The sequence below is a fragment of the Rhinolophus sinicus genome, linkage group LG06 (genome assembly GCF_036562045.2).
Source record: "Rhinolophus sinicus isolate RSC01 linkage group LG06, ASM3656204v1, whole genome shotgun sequence".
In the NCBI taxonomy this organism is placed as follows: domain Eukaryota; kingdom Metazoa; phylum Chordata; class Mammalia; order Chiroptera; family Rhinolophidae; genus Rhinolophus; species Rhinolophus sinicus.
In genome coordinates, this window is record NC_133756.1 from 61,865,155 (window position 1) to 61,890,283 (window position 25,129).

At 35.5% G+C, this 25,129-nt stretch overlaps 2 protein-coding genes across 5 annotated transcripts in view; one reads left to right on the top strand and one right to left on the bottom strand.

Moving 5' to 3' along the window:
• Positions 1-25,129, top strand: part of LOC109453332 (nuclear pore complex protein Nup153) — a 215,911-nt gene that overhangs the window by 129,292 nt on the left and 61,490 nt on the right. The gene's annotated exons all lie outside the window — the stretch shown is intronic.
• Positions 1-25,129, bottom strand: part of LOC141572141 (nuclear pore complex protein Nup153-like) — a 56,804-nt gene that overhangs the window by 11,204 nt on the left and 20,471 nt on the right. For 3 of the 4 annotated variants that reach the window (XM_074335190.1, XM_074335191.1, XM_074335188.1), the window contains 7 exons: positions 23,814-23,912; positions 23,488-23,544; positions 18,548-18,594; positions 18,155-18,281; positions 8,339-8,473; positions 7,626-7,706; positions 6,515-6,602 (listed from right to left, as the gene is read on the bottom strand). In XM_074335190.1, coding sequence (XP_074191291.1) covers positions 6,515-6,602; positions 7,626-7,706; positions 8,339-8,473; positions 18,155-18,281; positions 18,548-18,594; positions 23,488-23,544; positions 23,814-23,912 — 634 coding nt within the window. The remainder of the gene's footprint in view (positions 1-6,514; positions 6,603-7,625; positions 7,707-8,338; positions 8,474-18,154; positions 18,282-18,547; positions 18,595-23,487; positions 23,545-23,813; positions 23,913-25,129) is intronic. The other variant, XM_074335189.1, reaches the window with a different exon arrangement.

A 25,129-nucleotide genomic window follows, 5' to 3' on the forward strand; every position in this document is an offset into this window, starting at 1 on the left:
CCACTACTCTTGGCAGCTCTCCTCGGTTCACAGCGAGCCATGCCCACACACCTCCAAGTCCAGTACTGGCAGGAGCCAAATACATATAGCTTTGGGAATCCTACCAGGGAACTGCGAGCCAGTACCAGGCAATGCTGAAATGGGCCTACACAGGAACCCCTGTAAAGAAACACCACACAAAACATACCAAGACCAGCCTCAGACCACACCAGAGCATTACCTGGTTAGCCCCACAAGTGGCACACTCTAAGAGGTGGTATCAACAGACACAGAGCCCACAGCATAGATTCCCCCTCTCAGTGGTCAGCCACCAGAAAGCAGTTCATTCACTATGGTCATAGCCAATCCTCACAATCAGTCAACCTGGGAGTCAGTTCCAACCACTGAAGCAACAAAAGCAATGCAGGTTAACCTACAACAGGAGAACACACTCAAGGGAAACCTTGGAACACACACACAGGTGATCGGGGACATTGTGCCATAAAACCACAGCACACATACTACATAGGTCATCGAGAAAAGACTGAGAGACATAGCAGATCTACCTAATACACAGAAGCAAACACAGAGAGGCAGCTAGAGTGAAGAAACAAAGAAACATGTCCCAAATAAAGAACAGGAGAAACCTCCAGAAACTGAACTAAATGAAATGGAAGAAACCAACCTTCCAGAGTAGAGTTTAAAACACTTGTTGTAAGAATGCTTAAGGAACACAGTGAGAATTTCAACAAAGATACAAGAAGCATAAAGACAGCCGTATAAAGCATAAGAAAGAACCACTCAGAAATAAAAAATACAATAAGTGAAGTGAACACTACACTAGCAGGAATCAAGCACAGATCAAATGAAGCAGACAACTGAATCAGCAATGTAGAAGACCATGAAGCAGAAAACACCCAATCAGAACAACCACAACAAAAAACAAAGATTTTTTATGGGACCGGTGAGATAACATCAAGTGTTAACAACATTTACATCATAAGAGCACCAGAGGGGAAAAAGGGGGAGCAAGGGGTCAAGAACCTATTTGAAGAAATAATGACTAAAACCTTTCCTAACCTGGTGAAGGAAATAGATATACAAGACCAGGAGGCACAGAGAACTCCAAAAAAGAGGAAACCCAAACCCAGACACAGCAGAATAAAAAAGGCAAAGGTTAAAGACAAGGAAAGATTCCAAAAGCCAAGAGAAAGATAACCCATTACTTACAAGGGAGTTACCATAGGCTGTCAGCTGATTTCTGAACAGAAGATATGCAGGCCAGAAGAGAGTTCAAGGAAATAATCAAAGTTAAGGGAAAACACAGGCCTACAACAAGACTACTGTACACAGGAAGGCCATCATTTAAAACTGAAGAAGAGACAGAGAGCTTCCCAGAGGAGAAAAAGGTAAAGAATTCATTATGACCCAGCCAATCTTAAAAAAAAATGTGAAAAGGATGTCTCTAAGCAGAAGAAAGGAGGAAAAAAACAGATGAAGATAAAAAATATGACTCAAGATGGCAATACCTATGTACCTATCAATAATCACATTGAATGTAAAGGAATTAAATACTCCAATGAAAAGACATAAGGTAGCTGAATAGATAAGAAAACAGAACCCATACATATGCTGTTTAAAAGAAACCCACCTCAGATTGAAATTCACTCACGGACTGAAAGTAAAGGGATGGAAAAAGACATTTCATGCAAATGGAAATGGAAAAAAATGCTGGGGAAATGATATTTATATCAGACAAAGTAGACTTTAAAATGAAGAGTCTAATGAGAGACAAAGAAGGACATTACATAATAATAAAAATGATCAATCTAACAAAAGGACATCACCCTAGTAAACGTTTATGCACCCTTCATAGGGGCAACTAAATAGATAAAACAAATACTGAATGACATAAAGGCAGACATTGACGGTGACACTATCAGAGTAGGAGACTTTAACGCTCGACTGACACAAATGGACAAATCTTCCAGACAGAAAATCAACAAGGGAACAGAGGCTTTCAATGACACACTTGACCAGATGGATTTAATTGACATTTTTAGAGGATTTCCCCCCAAAGCACCATAATATACGTTCCTTTCAGGTGCACATGGAACATTTACCAAGATAGTCCATGTTAGGCCACAAAACAATTCTCAATAAATTTAGGAACACTGAATTCATATCAAGTGTCTTCCCTAACCACAACGGTGTGAAACTAGATATTAATTATAAGAAAAAATGAAAAACACATGGAGCTAAATAATATGGTTCTAAGCAATGAATGGGCCAACAATTATATCAAGGAAGAAATGAAAAGATACCTTGAGACAAATGAAAACAAAAATACAACAACATAGATAAAGCAGTCCTAAAAGGAAAATTCATAGCTATGCAAGCCTGCCTCAAGAAATAAGAAAAATGTCAAATAAATAGTCTAACTTTACACGTAGGGGAACTAGAAAAGGAAGAGCAAACAAAGTCCAAAGTGAGTAGAAGGAAGGAAATAATAAAGATCAGAGCAGAAATAAATGAAATAGAGACTGAAAAACACAACAAAAGATCAATGAAAACAAGAGCTGGTTTCTTTGAGAGATAAACAAAATTAACAACACTTTTATTAAAACTTTAAATTAACAAGACTGACCAAGTAAAAAAGGGAGATGACCCAAATATAATTTCACAAATGTAAGAGAAGTGACCACAGACACCACAGAAACACACACACACACACACACACACACACACACACAACACAGAAAATACTACAAGCAACTAAACACCAAAAAGGTGGACAATCTGCAAGAAATGGATAAATTCCTACAAGCATGCAATCATCCAAGGCTGAAAAAGAAACAGAAAATCTGAATAGATGAAATCAAATCAGTAATCAACAAGCTCCCAACAAATAAAAGTCATGGACCAAATGCCTTCACCGGTGAAATTTATCAAACATTCAAAAAACAGTTAACACCTATTCTCCTCAAAATATTCTAAAAAATCCAAGAAGGTAAAAGCCTCCTGACTCATTTAATAATGCCAACATTACCTTGATTCCAAAACCAGACAAAGCATTAAAAACACAAAACAACAAAAACAACAACAACAACCTAAAGCCAGGTATCACTAATGAAGATAAGATTCCAAAATCCTCCAAAAAATATTAACAAATCAAATTCCACAATATATTAAAAGATCATAAACCACGATCAAGTGGGATTCATTCCTGCTATGCAAGGTTGGTTCAATATCCTCAAATCAGTTAACATTATGCAACACATACAGGGAATGAAAAATAAAAATCATATGGTCATATCAATAGATACAGAAAAAGCCTTTGACAAAATTGAGCATCCATTTATGATAAGAACTCTCAGCAAATGTGGAAGAGTAGGAACACATCTCAACACACGAAAAGCCACATATATATGGCTAACCCACAACTAATATCATACTCAACAAGGAAAAAGTAAAAGCATTCTCCTTAAGATCAGGGACAAGACAAGGATGCCCACTTTCACCCTTTTATCCAACATAGCACTAGAAGTCCTAGCCAGAGCAAGCAGACAAGAAAAACAAATAAAAGGTCTCTAACCAACAAACAAAGTAAAACTGTCATTATTTGCAGATGAAATGGTACTATTTAAAGAGAACATCAAAGACTGAGTAATGAGTATTGGGGATTCAGTCGACCATTACACTTCTGAGAATGTTTGAAATGCTCTATCATAAAATATAAATACCCAGGTTTTTCTTCTTCAGTAACACCAATTAAAAAGCAGTTACCAAAAAATCCTGCCTACCCTTACACCTCACACCATGAACAAAAGTTAACTGAAAATGGATAACTGATCTAAATATAAGGACTAAACAGTAACACACTTAGAAGAAAACTTAGGAGGTATGTCTTCATGATGGTGGAATTTTGGCAATGGATTCTTAGATATGACACCAAAAGAAAAAGCCAAACAAAATTTGAACTTCAATAAAATCATAAAACTCTGTGAATCTAGGGACATTACCAAGAAAGTGTGAAGACAGTATCAAAACAATCCGTTGCATTGGAGAAATTACTTACAAGTCATATGTCTGATAAGGACATAGTATCCACACTATCAAAAATGCTTGCATCTAGCAACAAAGAGACAAACTAATTTAAAAATGGGCAATAAACTTGAACACACTTTTCCCCAAGAAGATAGACAATGGGCTAACAGGCACATGGAAACAGGCTCAACACCACTGATCACTAGGGGAATGTGAATCAAAACCACAATAAAGCATTGCTTCACAACCACTAGGACAGTTATAATACAAAATAGAAAAATAATAAATGTGGTGAGAAGGTGAAGAAATTAGAACCAACATATATTCCAAATGGGAATGTAAATAAGCCAGCTGCTGAGAAAACCAGTTTTGTGGTGCCTCAGAAAATTATATATACAACTACCATCTGACCCTTTAACTCCATCCCTAGATATACGCTGAAACTACTGGGCCCAGTATTCAAAAAAATACATGCACCTGCATATTCACAGCAGCGCTGTCCACAACAGCCCAAAGGTGGAAATAGCCCAAGTCCATCAATGGATGCACAGAGGAGTTTTAGTATATCCATACAATGGAGTATTATTCAGCCATAATCGGAATGAAGGACTGATACATAATACAAAGTGGGTGAGCCACAAGCAACAAATGGCACGGTATGCCTCCAGAATAGGCAATACACAGAAACAAAACACAGATGGGTGGTTGACAGGATTTGTGGGGAAGGGGAAATGGAAAGCAACTGTTGAATGGATACAGGTTTCCTTTGGGAGTTATAAAAATGTTTGGAAGTAGACAGAGGTGGTGGCTGCACAACATTGAGAATATACTTAATCACACTGAATTAGTCTTTTAAAACAATTAATTGTATCTTATGTCTATTTCACCTCAATAACAAAAATATGCAAAACACCAGACTTACCTCTCATATCAATGTGAAAGGAAACATACGCTTTCATCACTTTATCATATTCTACCTTCCTTTATAATCAAAATTAAATTGCGTTTAGTAATTTAAGATTAATTGTAAGGATGCCCTGAAGTGTACTCAAAATGATGGATAAAGAACATATTGGAAAATTTTGCTGCTGTCACAAAGTAGTTAATCATGACTTCCACATTTTCAATCAGCTTCTTAATGACAGATGTGGTGAGAATCGGGTGTCAAAGCGAGAATACACAATTATCACCATTATATATATGTCACTCCTAATGCCTTAAAAATCTGGGAATTTCCCCAGATGTATTGAAACACAAAACTTGTTTGACAAATCGTTACTCATTCAACTAACATTAGTAAAGCATTAATAAAAATTGAGAAGGATTTTAAAGGCCTTTTCTCAAGAACAAGACATGGAAATAGTAATTGAATAGATTCATTCCTCTTGAATTTAAACTTACATTAAAGAAAAAAAAAAAAACTTTGTGCAAAGATTACACCTGAAATGTACTTGTTACATTTTCTTAAGCAGAGCTGTTGCCTTCAAAGAAAAATAGGATTGCAAACACACCTGTCAAATCTCACTTTGTGCCACTCTCAGAATCTATGTTCTATCTTCTACATCATCCAAAGACAAACACCCCCACCTCAGCACATAGTCAAATAAACACTTCTGGATGGGGCAAAAGAACATACCTGATGTCCCTCACTCAACACATTCTGTCACTGCAGCTACCTCACCCCCATAAAAAAATCACTCAACGTCTTCCTACTGCATTCACGGTAACTTTCAATTCTTTAGTATAGCATTCAAGAATTTTTAGAATTTAAAACTACGTCTCAAACTCTTGACAAACTATTTGCAATTTTCAAACTATGTCATGCTTTTTCTCTTGTTTCTGTACCCTTGCATTTGCTGTTCATTTCTTTGGTAAAATGCTCAAAAATTCTTGACCTTAAGTAACTCAGTCCGGATGATTCTCCAGTTCCAAAACACCAAACACTTGAAAGGAAACTACTACTATCACAACAAAATCCTATTAATGAACTAATTATCTGATTATTTGTTTTATTTCCCTCAATTATGTCCATTTCTTGAGTTTACATATTCTGAACAGAGGCCTATTTGCAGAGGCAAGCATAACCCTGACACGTAAAAATGCTTGTGAACTGAACAGTAAATCTAAAGATGGAATGCACTGCAATTATCAGGTAGACAAACCTTGAATTTCTTAGAAGGAGAGTTCATTTATAATGATACACTGTCACCTTATTTTGACTAAACAAAGACAATGGTTGAATTTGCTGTTGTCACTATCCCCCTCACAACCAACCTGTAACACTGACATTTAGGGAGCTATGTATCTCTGAGGTTAATTACTAAAAAGCATTGTCAAAAAGTTGATATTAGCTACTGTTTGCTTTTCTGAGCTAATTCCATTCAAATGAAGGCATTTATAGGAATTCCCAAAGGTTAAAGAATTTGAAATACAAATCAAATATCTCTAACTATTTTTATGTAAAATTTTATGAGAAATTTTTACTCACCTGAACTACTTGTAATTGGTCCTGAATTACTACTAGAGCCAGAAAGTTCTGCTGTTTTTACAACAGGCACCGTAATTGTAAGTCCAATCTGTCAAGAGAAAAGTGATCCTTCAAGTGTCAAATTAGTTTTAAGCAAATCTCAAATATAGAGATTTGTCATTCCAAGCCAAAAATACATTTAGTTTTACTTGTTCTAAGATTCACAGTTTTTCATATTTTACAATCTCTAAAATTGGGATGCTTCTTATAAGGAGAGGTGTGTCATAGCATAATAGCCATGGTTTTAATTTTTTAGGTATGTTCTTAGGCAGTACATAATGCTCAATTCTGGGTTTTAAGTGTCACTTTTTAATAAAAAATATGAGACCTTTGGACAATGTATAGATGTCAGGCATGCAGCACGGAAACCACAAAATGAACGGTGACAGCAAACAAGGAAACAGAGAAAAACAAAGGGCGAGATATGAAATTGATAAACATGCCAAATAAGGGTGGGATAAACTGGACACTAACTGAACTCATTCTTTTTGAAAATATTTGTTTCTTAACTACAAAGAAACAAACACAAAATATGTTCCTAAAAACCCAAAACTTTTCTAGGTTAAAGTCAATTCAAGAAAAACATTAACTGCATTATAATTTAATTGACTAGGTCCTAATTTAATTGGATCTAGGACCAAGAAAAAAATATAAGCAATTAAAGGGCAGTCTGCGATGGATGGGGAAATCTGAATATGTACTATATCATTACTATATCATGTTAATTTTTGATGGTATAGTAACCATGTTGTGGGTATGGAAAGGAATGTCCTACTATGTCAGGGTACATGGAAAAGTACCAGGGTATTAAGATGTCTGCATCTTAATTTTCAAGTGGTATGTGAAAAACAATACATGCTTGTGTATGTGTGTATACGCATAGGTCTACATATATAAAAGAAAATATACAGGTGTTTACTCATTCGAGGTTTCAATACATTGTAATTTTTAGTGTTGCTATTGGAGGAAAAATAATGGTATTTTTTTATCACCAATGGCATCTTGGATTTAATAAAAATACATTATGCCTTTAAAATCCATACATATGAAATATTCCTCAGTTACTACTTACATCTCCCTGAACAGATTGCACAATCGGAGTTGAAATTCTAGATATAGAATGGCCAGTGTTGTTGGAAGACGATATTTGTACCTGTTTTTCAAAATTATTAAGACATACAAAAACAGCTTTTTAGAAAAAGAAATTTACAATGAAATGGGCCTTAAGCAAATTAATTATTCCTAAGAAGCCAAAGGCAAATATGTTCCCTTTTAGATTTGAAAATCACTTTTGAACTTTTGAAAAATACTGAAGCTACTGCTATGCAATCTGGCTTCCTTTATACACTATTTTAAAGATGGATATTTGTCTAATGGAGAAAAGTAACATCTATAACTATATGTTCACAAAAGTAAAAGTAAACTGAAAAGCATAAAATTTCACGAGCGAATTAAAGGTATTAATCCTACTTGAGAAATAAAAAGCATACATGTCTTCTAATGGAAAGAAAAGTATCTTCATTGAAAACATTGTTTGGAAACAAATTTACAATCATTGCTTTCTCTAATGCATTGCATAAGAAATGAAAACACTCCAAATGTAGTGGATCCCATTATAAGTTACAGTAAAGAAAGGAAAATAGCATTTCCACTTTTGTCCTCTTACTCTGAGTTGTTGGTTTGATTAGCAAAAATTAACCCCTGCTTCCAACTGAATATTAGATATTTTAAAATAAACAATAAGAAAGAACAAAAATCACCCCTATTTGAACAATGGTTTGGTACCTTGTTTGTTAATGACTGTGCAGGGATAATCGGTGATGGAGAAGAAGTCATCACAGATGAACTAAATTTTACTGGAGGCTGTGAAGAACTGGTGATGGGTACAGTGATTCTCTGTAATACTGGTACTTCCATTTCCTAGAACACAGTATGTTTTATAATGATATACTTCATCTTTTCTGTCATTCTTATATCTCTACATTTTTTCAGGTAGAATTTATATAGTTAGAGGAAAATTTAGAACATGGAGAAAGTAACACCATACAGTGTTAATTATAATAAGCACTCTTGAATCAAGAAAACTACACGAGATTTGAATACCAGCTGTGCCACCAGCCAGCCATGTGACTGGGAACCTAACTGCCCTAAGTATCAATCTCCTAATCAGTGAAAATGAAGGAAAAAAATAATAAACCCCAGTGGTAGTATTAACATGAAATGAAAAGTTGTATATGGTTACAGCACATAAATCAAGAATTTAAGAAACGTCTTTTCTCATGAGTTTGGTGAACTGCCTTGGTTTTTAACCCAATATAGCAAAAGCCATCCCAAGTCTCACATGAACAGATTAAGAACAAATAAAAAGAGTTCCGCCTCTGTTCATGGAGGAATAGATCATATATGTCAATTCCCTGACATAACAATTACAAACGCTAGACAAAATATTAAAGCGACCATCTGAAAATACTAAAGAGCAAACAAAAACAAGCAGAAACTGGAGGGGAGAAGACACCTCAAGAAAAGAGAAGCACTGAGTGAGTTTCCTGTTCTTTTTATGAGTTAGGGCCACTAGATACTTGAAATTCAGAGAGAAAACAGCAAATGTGTTGGGTGAAGACTCTCAGGTAGAGAATGTGACCACGGCAGCTAGACAGGAGATGCACAATTCAAGAGCAACAGGAGGGGAGCCCCAAGTCTGCATGTAAGTGTCCAACTACCTGGCAGACCTGTAACTACATGAGTGGAAGATGGACAGACACCCAACAGCCAACTCAGACTAAAGAGTTTCTCGGCTGCTGCCCACAACAGAGGAGACAGGGTTTGAGTTCAGGTAACTTCACTCCCACTAAAACAATCTGAATCACTCCAAATGGACGCAGTTTATTATGCATAAACCACACCTCAGTAAAGTCAACCTCTCCCCAAAAAGTAAAAATAAAGACACTTTCAGGTAAAAGAAACCTAAGAGAATCTGTTGCCATAAAACCTGCCGTATGAGGTCTGCAGAGTAGGGAAATGATACCAAACGGAAATTCAGATTTCTGGAAAAAATAATTTCTGGAAATAATATGTGACAAATCATTAGGGGGAAAAATGAAAACAACAACACTATTTTTCACTAAATTTCTTTAAAATATGAAGTTCTGAAAATTAAGTTTGCGAAGTACTTGCAATGATGTTGCTAACCTTTTTTGATACCAGACTGCATTATGCATTTGTACCAACTGGACAAAAAGTTAACCAAGTTTACTATTTGGAAGTGTTGAAAAGACTGTGTGAAAAAGTTAGATGAAAATGACCTGACTTGTCACCAACAATTGATGGCTCTTGCATCATGACAATGCACCAGCTCACACGGCACTGTCTGTGAGGGAGTTTTTAGCCAGTAAACAAATAACTGTATTGGAACACCCTCCCTACTCACCTAGTCTGGCCCCCAATGACTTCTTTCTTTACTCAAAGATAACAGAAATGTGGGAAGGAAGACATTTTGATGACATTCAGGATATCAAGGGTAATAGAATGACAGCTCTGATGGCCATTCCCAAAAAAGAGTTCCAAAATTGCTTTGAAGGGTAGACTAGGTGCTGGCATCAGTGCATACCTTCCCAAAATGAATACTTCGAAGGTGACAGTAGTGATATTCAGTAATGAGTTATGTGGCACTTTTTCTAGGATGAGTTTGTGAACTTAATTGTCATAAACGTATATATAACGGGATAAAGCAAAAATTGTAGGCTGTGGGTTTATAGCCTATGTATCTAAATGTAACAAAAATTACAAGTACGGTGGTAAATCAAACTATAAAGGTGCAAGATTTTTACATTCTGAAAGGAGTGGCACAATATTAACACAAAGTAGAATGGAAAAAATTAAGGACATAAACCGTAATCAAGAGGAACCACTAAGTAGCATCAAGAGAGAGAAATAAAAAGTGAACAAGTAATGAAAACAATTACAAAATGGTTGGCCTTTATCCAACTATGTTAATAATTACATTAAATATAAACATTCAAATTAAAAGGCAGAAATAGATAAAAAAAAAAAGACAAGAATCAACAATATGCTGTCTACAAGAGATTATTTCAAAAATAAACACTCAGTTTGGAGTTTGGAAGTTTATGGATGGAAAAGATAGAACCTGTGTTTAGTAAGCAAAAGGAGGCTGATTCTAGTAATAGAATGGCTGGCTAGATGACTACCAGATAAAGTAGGTTTCAAGACAAAAAATATCTCCAATGTTTTTCTGTTTTTTGGTTTTTTTTAAAGGACAGTTAGTAATATTCACAGGGACATATCAGTGAGGAGCTATAATAGATGCAAGGTGCATGCTGCAATGAGGGCTTCAAAATATACATAGCAAAGATTGACCTAATAAAGGGTGAAAGACAAATTCACAAAACGTAAGTAGACAACTTTAACTCCTATCTCGCAACAATTTTAATAGACGAATCATACACCACCTCTTAAAAAAAATTCAGCAAAAACAAAGATGATGTAAGAAATACTATCAGTCATCTTATCTGACTTCTCTAGACCATTATAGCCAACAAATGCATAATATACCTTTCTAAAAATTCATCTAGTAAACCATACACTGGGCTATAAAACAAGTCTCGATTAATTTCAAAACATGAAAATGATGATTAAAATCAGTTTTAATCCAAGGAATCACATAGGATATCAATAAGGAAATTAGAAAAAAACATGAAAGAACTACTGTAATGTTCTGACAGATAATAGGAGAATTTCCTTCCAGCCCAGAAACAGGCAAACGTTTCTTAGGACAAAAAGAACAGTAAAAATAATGGGAAAAAATACATAGATTCAAACTTCATAAAATTTAGAACATCTAGTGATAAAAAATACTATTAAGAAAATAAATGGAGAATCAACAGTAGATTAGATGAAGCAGGGATTGAATCCACGATTTAGAAAGTAAGGTAGCAGAAAACACCCAAGCAGAACAACAAAAATATAAAAATAAAATAAAATAAAAATGAGGCGAGTTTAAGGGGCCTCTGGGACAACATCAAGGGTACCGACACTTGCATTATGCCTGTACCAGAAAAAGAACAGATAGAGCAAGGGATTGAAAACCTATTTGGAGAAATAATGACAGAAAACTTCCCTAACATGATGAAGAAAGTAGCCCAAGAAGTGCAGAGTCCCAAACAAATGAACCCAAAGAGGCCCACACCAAGACACACTCATAACTAAAATGCCAAAGACTAAAGACAAAGACAGAATCCTAAAAGCAGCAAGGGAAACACAATTAGTCACCTACAAAGGAGCTCCTATAAGTCTATCAGCTGAATTCTCACCAGAAACTTTGCAGGCCAAAAAGGATTGACAGAAAATACACAAAGTAATGAAAATCAAGGACCTACAACCTCAATTACTCTATGAAGCAAAGCTATGAGGTCTCACAATTCAGTTCGAGAACTCATCCTAGAAAAAGTGCTACATACTTCCTTGCTGAATATCACTATGGTCGTACTCCCTTTGGGAAGCTATGCACAGATGACAGTGCCTATTCCAACCTTCAAAGCAATTTTGGAACTCTTTTTTGGGAATGCCCATCAGAGCTGTCGTCTTATTACCTTTGATATCCTGAATGTCATCAAAATGTCTTCCTTTCAATATTTCCTTTATCTTTGGGTAAAGAAAGAAGTCATTGGGGGCCAGATAAGGTGAGTAAGGAGGAGTTTTCAATACAGTTTTTGTTTATTGGCTAAAAATGCCCTCACGGACAGTGCCGTGTGAGCTGGTGCATTGTGATGCAAGAGCTGCTCTGGGACCATTTCTGCACACACATTTCTCATGCCAAGATTTTCAGCTAAGATTTTCCTAACTTTTTCTATCGATGTTACATGGTCTGTTATGCTTCTCACAGTTAGCCAATGATTTTGAGGCGCAATTTGATGAACTTTTGCAATGTTTTCCTCAATTCTGCTCATTGCTGCCTGCCCTGAGCACTCTTCATCAGTGACACAATCCCTCTCCTCAGAAAAACACTTAATCCATTTGCTCACTGCCATTTTCTTCATGGCATTATCGCTGCCATAAACTTGGACTAACATGTCCATGATTTCACTTCCACTCTTGACAAGTTTAACAAGAAATTTAATGTCTGTTCGTTGCTCTAATACAAGGTCAGGCATTCTCACGATGGCACACAAAAGCACGCAACAACAATAATGAACATCACTCAGCATGACACCACAACACGTAGACACAAACACCGCTGTGAGAGAGACACTGTTATACCAAGGTTATGAAACCTTACGGAGCTGTTTGTACAGTGCTGCCAATGTGAGTGCAACACAGTGAAAAGTTCGCAAACTTAATTGTCAGAACACATGCATTCGTGTGATTTAGCCTCAAAGGACAGATAAAGAGTTTCCTGGACAAGAAAAAAAACTAAAGGAGTTCATCACCCCAATCTGGTGTTACAGAAATGCAACAGGGACTTCTTTAAGAATAATAAGGAGAAAACAAAGAAAATGAAAAAATATGAATAATAAAATGGAAATACCGCACAAACATCAATAATTACTTTCAGTGTAAATAGATTAAATGCTCCAGTCAAAAGATAGAGTGGCTGAATGCACAGAAAAATAAGACCCTTACATATGCTGCTTATAAGAGACTCACTTCAGATTGAAAGTCACTAACAGGTTGAAGTAAAGGAATGAAAAAAATATTTCATGAAAACGGAAACAGAAAAACCAAACAGACAGAAGATCAGGTAGCAATACTGATACCAGAGAAAACAGACTTGAAAACAAAGGCTATAACAAGAGACAAACAAGGATCCAGTAATCCCACTTCACAGTATTTATCTGAAGAAATCGAAAAACTATTTTGAGGAGACATGTGCATCCATATGTTCATTGCAGCGTTGTTTACAATGTTCAAGATGTGGAGGCAGCCTGGGTGTCTGTGGATGAATGCATGGATAAAGAGTAGGTAGTACATATATACAATGGGATATTGCTCGGCCATGGATGGGGATGGATTCTTGCCAACTGCAGCGACATGGATGGACTCGGAGAGTATTGTACTGGGTGGAACATGTCACAGAAGGGCAGATAAAATGTGACTTTGCTTATTTGTGGACTCTAAAAAATAAAATAAACAAATGAAACAGTAACAAACTCAAACATACAAAGTACATATTAATGGTTGCCAGATGGGAGGGGGTGGGATGAGTGAGAAAAGGGACGAATCAAGACGTATAAATTGATTGTTACACAGTAGTCATGGCAATTTAAAGTATTGCATAAGGAACATAGTCAATAATATTGTAGTAACAATGTAGGGTGTCATATGGGTATTAGATTTATTGGGGTGATACTTGGGAGGGGAATTAAGGGGCAGGATGAAAAAGGTGAAAGCATGAAGGAGTACAAATGGGTCAAAATAGTCTTGGGGATGTAAAGTACAGCACAGAGAATACAGTCCAGAATGTGGTAATAACTATACATACTGCTAGGTGGGCACTAGACTAGTTAGAGGGATCACTTCTTAATTTATATAAATGACTAACCACCATGGAATACACATGAAATTAACATAAAATAATATAGAAAGTTGAAAGGAAGGAAGGGAAGAACAAAGGCAGGAAGGCAGGAAGGCAGGAAGGCAGGAAGGCAGGAAGGCAGGAAGGCAGGAAGGAAGGAAGGAAGGAAGGAAGGAAGGAAGGAAGGAAGGAAGGAAGGAAGGAAGGAACAGACAGAGGGAATAAAAGGAAAGCCACAGTGCGAGAAAAATATTTGTAAGGCATGTCGCAGACAAAGTATTTGCATCCAGAATTTATAAGGCGCTCCTACAACTCAGTAATACTAAGACAACCCAATTTTTTAAAGGGCAAATGTTCTGAAGAGAGACCTCACAAAGGAAGACATACTTGCAGCCAAGAAGCACATAAACAAGAACACATTACTAGTCATGAGGGAAATGCACAGCAAAATTACAATGACACAGCAGCATACACAAAGCAGAATGGCTACAATTGAAAAGAGTGCAACCAACTACTGGTAAGGATGTACAGTGATGGAAAGGTTCACATACTGTTGGGGGGACTTTAAACTATTACTCACACCTTCACTTGTAGGTATTTACCCAAGAGACATAAACATATGTCCACAAACAGATACAAGAATGTTCACAGCAGCTTTTCATAAGAGAAGGGCAGAACACAGTACACACCGAGTAGCTGCACTGATATGAATGTTTAGATCAAGCAAAACCAACAGATGGTGTGAAAAATGAGAACACTGAACTGATCGCCCTGGGGTAGGAGGCAATGATTATTGACTGGGAAGGAACAGGAGTGAATTTTCCTCATGACTGAAAATGTTCCATGCCTCGGTAGTCTTTGGGTTACACAGGTGTAAACACCTGTCCAATTCATTCAATGGTACACCTAAGAGTTGTACATTTCACTACATGTAAATCTTGCTAAATTAAAAAACAACAAATGTTTAACTATAGTTTAGCAATGTATGCCAAAGTATCTGCGGATGAAGTGTATTCATATCTTCAACTTCGTTGGCAATGCACCCAAATCATAATTAGATGGATATGTACTTCATGAAGCAAATAGAACAAAATAATAGAATCTTCATTCTGGGAATATGTATCCAATTGCACAATTCTTTCAACATTTCTTCTGTGTGAATCTTATAATCAAATATGGGAGTGCAGAAAAACAAAAGAAAACATTTAGGTATTTCTGTAGGGACGTTTCTTCCCAACGCAACCCTAGCCGTATTTTCTTCCCCTTAGACCCTTATAACACCTGCGTACATAAGTTGAACAACCTATTTCTCACACCAACTCCTTAAGCTTGGAAATACTGTTTCTTTATACTATGGACCTTGAACCAATTCTAAGTTGATTCCTAGTCACCAAAATTTTGACTTGGTTGATCAGACATAGGTCCCACAAATCTGGGGAAAAGAAAGTCATGAACTGTTATCAGATGCTTATAGACACCTCAAGCTGAACATAACTGCCATCAAATATGGGACTTACTATGTGTTAACTTTATAATACCTTTACTTGGGTTATCTCACATGAGGTACACACTATTGCTGTGGATGAGGAAACTGAGGCACGGAGATATATAGCCCAATACCATATAGCTATTAAATAGCAGGCACCCTACAGACACAAGGTAAATATACTCAGTATTTATATCTCCATTTTAAAGAGAAGGAAGTTGATGTGCAAAGAGGTTATGTTTGCCAATGTTACTCACACCACGAAGCAGCAGGACTGTACCTGACAGGATAATATCAAGCGATTAAGTCTCCCAAACTCTGTCTTATTATACACTACTTAACTATTCGGTATCAATGGACTTTTTCATTATAAAAATGAGACTGATATCACAATAGAGGCAAAATGACAATGTTTAATGACTAATACTCAATTCCTACAGAGGGAGGGAGTGGGCCCAGATAAGAGAGGAGGAAACAAAGAGCCATAAAACGCCTAACAGTGAGTGTACCAGGTAGTAAGAGCATGAAAAACAAACAAACATTTAGACACCACCACCCTCCATCTCTCAATACAGGATTATCAGACTATACACAAATCTGCGAAATGGCTAAAATTGAGCTACTGGCATCAACCTGAGATTCAGCTAAAATCTTAGCAATTATATCTTTAAAATTTGACAGTGAGGAAAATAAGCAAATTGACCAATCTGTCATCAGGCAAATAACAAACCAAGCTAATGTTTTCTCAAAGACATAGACTTTCCAAAGTTTGGACCACTCATTTTACTTTGAAAAATATAAACTTGTCTAAAGAACAAGCTCATGCTATATTAATCGATATTACTTTCCTCATGTAAACAAGGCAAGACAAATAATGTGTTTCTTAAATGTAATTACGTCTGCATAAAGAGCTTTAATAACAAAAGAAAATCGGTCTGCTAAGAAAACTACAAAATTCTACATACTGTATAATCAATAGCATTCAAGACTTTTCTGTCAAGATGTCAGATACACTGATATAGTCCCTCCCTTCACAACACTCCAGCCCAGCAACAGGTAGGAACCAAGGGAAAAATAGAGCCTCAGGACCAGTAACTACACTGAGGCCGCCAGCATAAATACCAACAGAGAGGTGTATGGTAGAAAGCCCAATCTGCCACACTAGTCATGATTCTGGTGAATCAGAGAGCCCCACAGAAAAAGTGCTAAACAGAGAAAAAGGAGATAAAGAAAAAATGGGGGGGGGGAAGGCCTCCCACTCTCAATAAGGCAGCAAAGCAAAACACCAAAAGACATGAACAAAATTATTGCTAATACATACAGAACTTTCAATCAAAACATCATTTTACAGTCAAAAGAAACTGTTATCAGATCTCCTACTGAAAAGCCTAAAAATATACTCGTAAAGAACTCATGAATCAAGGAGGAAGTCACAAATGAAATTTTAACTAGAAATAAATGACAGAAAGAAGCATTAGGAATCAAAACTTAACTGATCCAGCTAGGCTCGGATTCATTTATAAAAAGACTGCAAGGACCTGAGTTCAGCTCAAAGTAGAGAGAAAACAAATACAACAACCTATAGAAAGAAAGGTTAAATTAAACAATCTTCAGTTAGTCTGAATCTTTTCAAAAGTTTCGTATTTAGGACATATAAAGGACTCTCCTTAATACAAGAAATAATGGATAATGAAAAAGTGGATAGAGAGAAAAAACAAATGGCGAAGAAACTCACAAAAAAATATCTCCTCTTCCTAGTAAACAACAAAATGCAAAGTAAAACTCCAAAGGCCTACCACCTCAAGATATCACAATGGAAAAACTTTAAAATAAACAAAATCAAGTACTAGTAAGGACACAGAAACAGCACACTACCCACAGTAATGTCGAAGTGGTAAGCTGTAAAACTACTTTGAAGAGCAATGAGGCAACACATCAAACATCTGAAGGTGTGTATGATCCCCTATAATCCAACCCCATTCCTAGATAAAGAGCCTACAGAACAGCCGGCACCTGTTCCCAGGGAGACGTGCATGGACACTCCGCTCAGCATGTATGAGGAATGGACCCAAATGCACTCTGCAGAATGGATTGTGGGAAATCTTCCTACTGGATACATATATAACAGTGAAATTGAATAACCCGGAGTTACCTTTTATGACACTGACAGGTTGAATAAATCCTATGAAGAAAAAGGCAAGTGAGATGAATACATACAATATTAATCCACTTATAGACACTTCAGATATTCGCTAAACTAAATCATGTAATATTTTGAGGGTCAAATAATTTCATGTGTCATATTCTCTTGGAAGAATTATGGCTTTTTGATGATACTCGTGAAATTATAGGTGCTAGGTTAGGTTTTAAATCACAGTGAACGTGATTTAAAATTTAAAAGCCTGGTAGTTTAAAACACACACACACACACACACACACACACACACACACACACTACTTGAAGGGACTGTTTCAGTGGCAGGTTAGTCTTGTGCTGGGTCACCCCAAAGCCCACCCTTTCACACCTCCCCTCACCAGCACACCCAGGCCTTTAATAAACATCAAAAGTATTAACTATATAACCTACCTCCTCCTCTGGGGGTTTAGTTGCCACAAAGTCCGATCTCTCCTGTGTCATGTTGTTACCTTCATTATCAACTCCAGGAGATAAACCATTGGCCGCAGACAGATTGAAATTTGGGTAAGATAAACCACTAGGCAAAAAAGAAACAAAAAAAAGGAAATAAAAAAATTAAAGGAAATTAAGGCAACAGATATATTACGCTTCTCCATAATTTGTGAAAGGATTACCTAAATAATAGAGAACTACTAACAGCTGAATATGATGTTAAACCTTGATAGATTTCTTTGTGTAAAGAGTTCTATTTTCCAACCTTACTTAATCTTCAAAATGGCTTATGTGAATCAAATATAGACCTTACAAACTAAATATAATGTTTAGCTATAAGGATGACATTACCTTTGTTCTGTATTTTGCTCTGGTGTCACAGCTTTCCCGTCTACAGTCTAGAAAAAATGAACACACCGTATTTAAATGCTTGCTTATTTGTTCTCATTTTTGTAGTAGCATCCTTCTGTCTGTGAGTTTTCATATTTGGAATCAGGAATTTCATGCTGCTCAGTTAATGAAACCTAAAATTGGCAACTTATACCCTGCCTTCAGAATGGTACACAAGAGTAAGAGCATAATTACATACACATAAAATGTCATCGAGTACAACTGTGCCTTAAACAAAATGGTAATATACAAACTTAATCTACTACCAACCTTAAAAAGACTTTTACTTATCTCTTCTAATGGCTGATTAAACACACAAGCAAATTCATAAAGATATTCCTTTAGAAATTATTCTCTGAAACTGAGGAGTTCTTCCATGATAAGGAATCAGACTTTCTTACAGAAATAAGTGATTGATAAAAGGGCTAGGGCCAGGAATTTACAAGATGAGCCTGTATTACTTTATAATATCAAAAAGAAACTAAATGGTCAAGAAATAACATGGGAAAATCCAAAGCACACAAGAGCCAGGCCGAAGACCAATATGGGACAATATGAGCATTGAAACAAATTACGCTAATGAAGGATTTAGCCTATTAAATGTAAAAATTCATGTGACATGAAAAATAAACACAAAAATAGAAAAAAAAGAAGGAACAAAGAATTAGAAAATCACCTTTTGGCAATTAACAAATAATAGATTCAGGCAAAAATCCTCAACGATGCTAACACAACTGGGTGAAAAGGACATTTATGTGCTCAAAGTAGTCTTCTCCACAAGAAAGTTACTAATAATAAAAGGTAAAATATAGTCACTTTACAGTGGACAAATCCCACTGACACTACCTTCGGTAATGATCACACAGCCAGGAATGGGATGAACTGACAGCATGTGCCTCCTACATGATACACTGAAAAGAGCTCAGCATCCATTCTGGGGTATTACTACCAAAAGTACACAACTGGAATCCAATCAGGAGGAACATCACACATCCCAAAATCGCAGGGCATGCTACACCGTAACTTACACTCTTCAGAATTATCTATGATGTGAAATACCAAAAAAAAAAAGAAAAAAACCCACAAAATCTTTAAGGGACTGTTATAGACTAAAACATGATTTTGGATTCTTTGTCTTTTGGATAACTGGCAATATCTAAAGAAAACCTGTACATTACATTAGATAATAGTATTGTACCAACATTAACTTTCCGAGTTTGATAATTATTAGCCATTTATGTAAGGATTTCCTTGTTGGTAAAAAATATGCAGATAAAGATAAAGCAAATGTAGTAAAATGTGGAGTTCTTCAAATTTGTCTTGCAACTCTGCAGGTCCAAAATTAAATTCAAAATACTATTTAAATATTGATCAAGCAAATCATGACAGTTGAATCCAGATAAAAGAGTAATACGTCAACATTTTATTATTCTTTCAACTTCACTTTGAAACATTTCAAGAAATGGAGTTGTTATGAAGATCAAATCCGATTAACTATATATAAGTAAAAGCACAAATGGTAAGATGTTATGTAAATAAAAAATAATCACTTTAATTAAATGACACAAGAAAACAGACAAACCCAGATTGTGGGACATTGTATAAGACAACTGGTCTGGTCTCTTCAAAAAGCAATGTGTTCAGGAATTCCACTCTTAGATTACAAACCCCAAGAGAAATGAAAATATATGTTCACCAAAACAACAAGAACAACACCAAAATCAACTTTTACAGAAAAGTTCATAGCAGGACTATTCAATAGTACAAAAGTGAAAATAACACCAATGTCTATCTCCTCCTGAATGGATGAGCAAAATCTGGCACATCCAAATAAATATTATTCAGCCATAAAAAGGAATGAAGTTCACATACTTGCTATGACATGGATGAACCTTGAAATCATTATGCAAAGTCAAATGAGCCTGTCACAATTAAGCCCATATTTTGAGAATCCATTTATATGAAATGTCCAGAATAAGCACATCTACAGAGACAGGTCAGTGGTTGCCTAGGGCTGGAGGGGTAGGAGTGAGGGATCACTACTAACAGGTACATGTTTTTGGGGGTCAGGAAAATGGAGATGGAAATGTTCTAAAACTGACTATGGTGATGGCTGAACAACTCTGTGAATACACTAAAACCACAGAATAGGTAAATAGGTAAATGTTTTGGAATCTGAATTATATCCCAATAAAGAGGTGAGTTAAAAATAAAAATAATGTGGTGAGAGGGACAATTTCAGGTCTAGAAAGACAAAAGTGAAAGCAATGTGTAAAACTTGTATTCTGGTTAAAAAATACAGCTATAAACATCATCTGAACATAGACAAGATATTAGAGAATATTAGGAAGGAACTGGCATTAGTTTCTTATGTGTGATAATACAGAAGAAATGACTTAGAAAATGAATGCCAAAGCACTCAGAGTTGAAAGATGTGATATCTGAAATTTATATGTGGTAGTCCACCAACGCAAAGTACATACATAAATAAACCTAGAAAAATTATTTAGTCTAAACCATGAGTACATACTAGTGCTTACCAGTAAACGATAATTTGCGATTTGATTGAGGTGCCAGCCATTATAAACCCATACTAATTCATAATTATCACTAATTCACAAAGTGTATGCATTATCTACTTGGTAGACTGAGATGGTACAGTGCTTGTGTTTTACATTATTTATTCTTGTTCATTTTCATCTATACTCGAAGACAAGTGAAAATAAACACATAGTCACACTGTGGTTTTTATGTTCTTTGATTAGTGCTCTTAATTCACTCGATGTGGTCAGATCTGGCTGAAAATAATCAGTTGGATTTTCTGCTATGGAGACTGGCTTTGGGGTCATGAGTCTCTGAACAGGAGGATACTGAGAGTTCGCCTTATAGGTAAAATGAAATCAAACATGAAATTTAATTTTCATATATAACAGTGGTGCAAATTTAATAATTATTTGGCAATACCTAATGTGAACTACAGACTGTGAGTACTTCCTATAGAAATACCCAGGGAATGCAAACAAATACCAATAAGAAAACTGATAGTAATAAAACCAAAGGGTGTGGGTACGTGTGTTTAGATTTGTGTGTGTGTGTGTGTGTGTGTGTGTGTGTGTGTGTGTAGTTCAAAAATGGTTTTCACAGACTATTTTATTCTAGACTTAATGACCTTGACACACGTGCACACACACAACATCGGAACTCTATTCAAAACCGTTCCACATATCTAAGCTTTTACAGGATGAATTTCAAATATAAAAACTAACTATATAAATTGCAATTGATTTTGCAACATTTTCCTTCAAAGTACAATCTAAATTTTCTCAGCTGCAAATAAGATACCTTTACACTAACTAGGAAAATATTTTAATAGCTTAAAATGTGAGCAAATTACTCTCCAATTTAATGTTTTTCTGCTGTGATTTAAAAACCAAACCAAAAGTCTTACAATTGAAATCTCTTTAGTAAAGTAGTGTTTAGAATTCCAAAGCTTAGCATGAACCATCTTTATTATCAGGTTCACAAGTGTCTTGTTAATGGTCTCTGGCTACATAGAATCAGAGTAGAATCCTGTGGGTTTAAGATGAGTCTGAAACCAAGAGATTCTTCTCCTCTGTCCACAGACTGTAATACTAGGAATACAGGCTGTTCACTCAGCACCAGCTGTGAACAGCACTGGTTTCAGGGCAAAGACTCAGAGGTTTTTCCCTCAGTCTCACCACAAGTGTGATCCTACAACTCAGTGACACGGTCTGTTTTGCAGACTCTTCTGATTACATCATGAACCATGAGCTTTAATATCATGTTTTGGCCCTTATACTTCCTAACACCCATTAATAAAATGTTTTTGGTACTGCACACAAACAGTAAGAAAAAATTTTTTTCATGAGAACATGTATTCTGGCACAATTTTTAAAATTTACTACTTTTTAAGAAATCTGATATAAAATAGGAGTCTGAGAAAAGCAGCTAATAAGGCTATACTAATCCCCTAACAGAAACTAATAATGGATTGATTCCCTCTTGCCAGAATGCAAGCGTCTAGGTCATTCCGAAAATTGAGAAGCAACACTATCCGAAGAAAAAGTAAATGTTAACTTTCTCCTATGCATCAAAAATTTGGTAAAAATTTCATAAGTTTTCATATCTTGAATAAGGTCCCCAAAATAATTCAGAGATTTATGATAATTTTAATCAATTACTTCTTGGGGGAACTTGGTGTTGTAATAAATGCTTCCACAAGTAAGGATCTGGTTATCTGCTTCCCGAGAGGGACACTTAACCAGTCACAGTAATAACTAAAAAAATTTAGTCTTTTTAACCCTGGCTAGTGAACACTTAATTCTTCCCACAATAACCACTAAAGCTAATTTTAACAAAATAAAATGCCCTAAAAAGGGTTAGCAAGATATAAGCTATATTCTATTTTTATTAGCTCTACTTTTTTTGAATAGTATTTTGGATGACTGATTGAGATTTGCCCATTTGTAATTATATCACACACAACAGATTAATATATGTTTGTTAATGAGGAAAGTTTACAAAGATAACTACATTCAGTGAGCACGTCAGTTCACTGAACGTCTGGTGACTAAACACTTCAAGCTCTGTTAAAGCCTGTCTTTAGCTATCCAAAGGTAGCAGTTACTCATAAAAACTGTTGAGATCCTGAAGACGGGAATGCCAAATATCCAAAAAATACTGCATGAGCATCTACTACATATACAGCATTATGCTAAGTAAGGTGCTCACAAGAGGAACAAAGTCAAAGAAAAAAATCATTTTTCATACATGTTCCCTAATGACTATCAACTAAATTCAGTTTATGTATTTGATGACTTAAACATAAATAATAAATAAGTCTTCACACTTTATAGAAATAAATGCTAAAGAAGTCTTACCTTTTGCATTTGGGCCTGAAAATATGTGTTGATATCCATCCCATTCCTATCAAGAGGCTGAAAAAAGTATATATATTAGAATAGATGGCAAAGTTTGAAAAATATGACTTTTATCACCAATATATAAAAATGTATCTTTAAGTGAGAGATAAAAAGTTTGAAAATCCACTTAGAGAACTCAGTGGACAAAAACAACAAATGGAATTCTTTTTGCATCCAGTTAATGTTGGAGCAATAATAAAATTAAGATTTTCCACTAAACTCAAATTGTAAAACACTGTTGCATTTAATTGTGATTTTAAATATTTTACCAGGAGGGGGCTTACCATCTCTAAAGATTGCAATATTCGCCGAGCTGTTAAACTCATCCTACCACAGGATTGTGTATTGAGTTGCTTAGTTTTCATCAGTCTTCTGACTGGTACCTAGAAAGTGAACCTTGTATTATCTGTTGGAACTGTGAACTCTACAGCACATATTTCAGACAATGAAAATATTTACAACACAGAATGGAGGTCGAAAGGGAAATAGGAATATTGTGTTAACAACTTATCTCTGGGTGGTGTCATTAATCATATATTCAACCTTTCTCCTTTATTTATTGAAAATGCAATTCTCCGCCAGCGAAATTACTTTTACAATCAGAAAAACATGGTAAGACAGCTTGCACCACTTTAAAGATCTGTCAGCTATGTAAAATGGGAAATATGAGACAACTGATGGAACATTCTAGCATTACCTTGATCTGCTTATCAAGGTAATGATATTTAAATCAAAGAACACTTAATTAAGTGAACTGTGTTAAAATATTAGTTATTCTGGGTATTAAAATGTATTAATTACAGTAAATTCCAAGATAAATAAATAAAGAGACTGTAGACTCTACTGCAATGGAAATTAAAAATTGTGAACGATTTGTGTCTCAACTTTTAATAGAAGAAAACTTTTAAAGGAACAGGCTGTTTTTCAATAAATGGATTTTTAACTTTCTTAAAATGGAAGTTAAAGAAATAACCTTATAAAGAAGAGACAAGTACTCTTTCACACATAATGTTTACAAATTCCAATAGAAACACTTCCTTTTCTCAAGATTGCATTACATTTCAAGTGACTACCACAAATGAAAGTAGTTTGATAATGCTCAATATAAAATAGAAAAAGTATTATAACAAATTATAACCCAGTTTCTATAAATAGCAGATAATATCTGAAAAACTGAATCACAATAACTAGTTGAAATAAAGTTTGTCTATCTGGTACCAAACATTCATTATATTTTCAGAGGAGCTGCAATATTCTACATTAATTTTATTTAAAATTTGGTGCCCAAGAAGGATTGCCATTCAGGACAGAGGCAAAGATGAGGTGACATTAAAAAACTTTTGGAAAAAATGACAGTCTGTGCTGTCACTGGATTCCATTGGCCAGTGGCCTCTCAGGGCCTCACTTCACTAATCCATAAAATAGAAATTAATTAGAGAATCTTTAATATACCTTCCAACTCTAAGGCTCCAGCAAATGAAGAAAGAACTAATAGATTCATCGCAAATGTCAACGATATACTTCTGGAAGCCTGTGTTGAGAATGATTCTTGTGCTATCTCAGGATTAAGCATTCAAAAGTACAGGACTCTTGGGGAGGG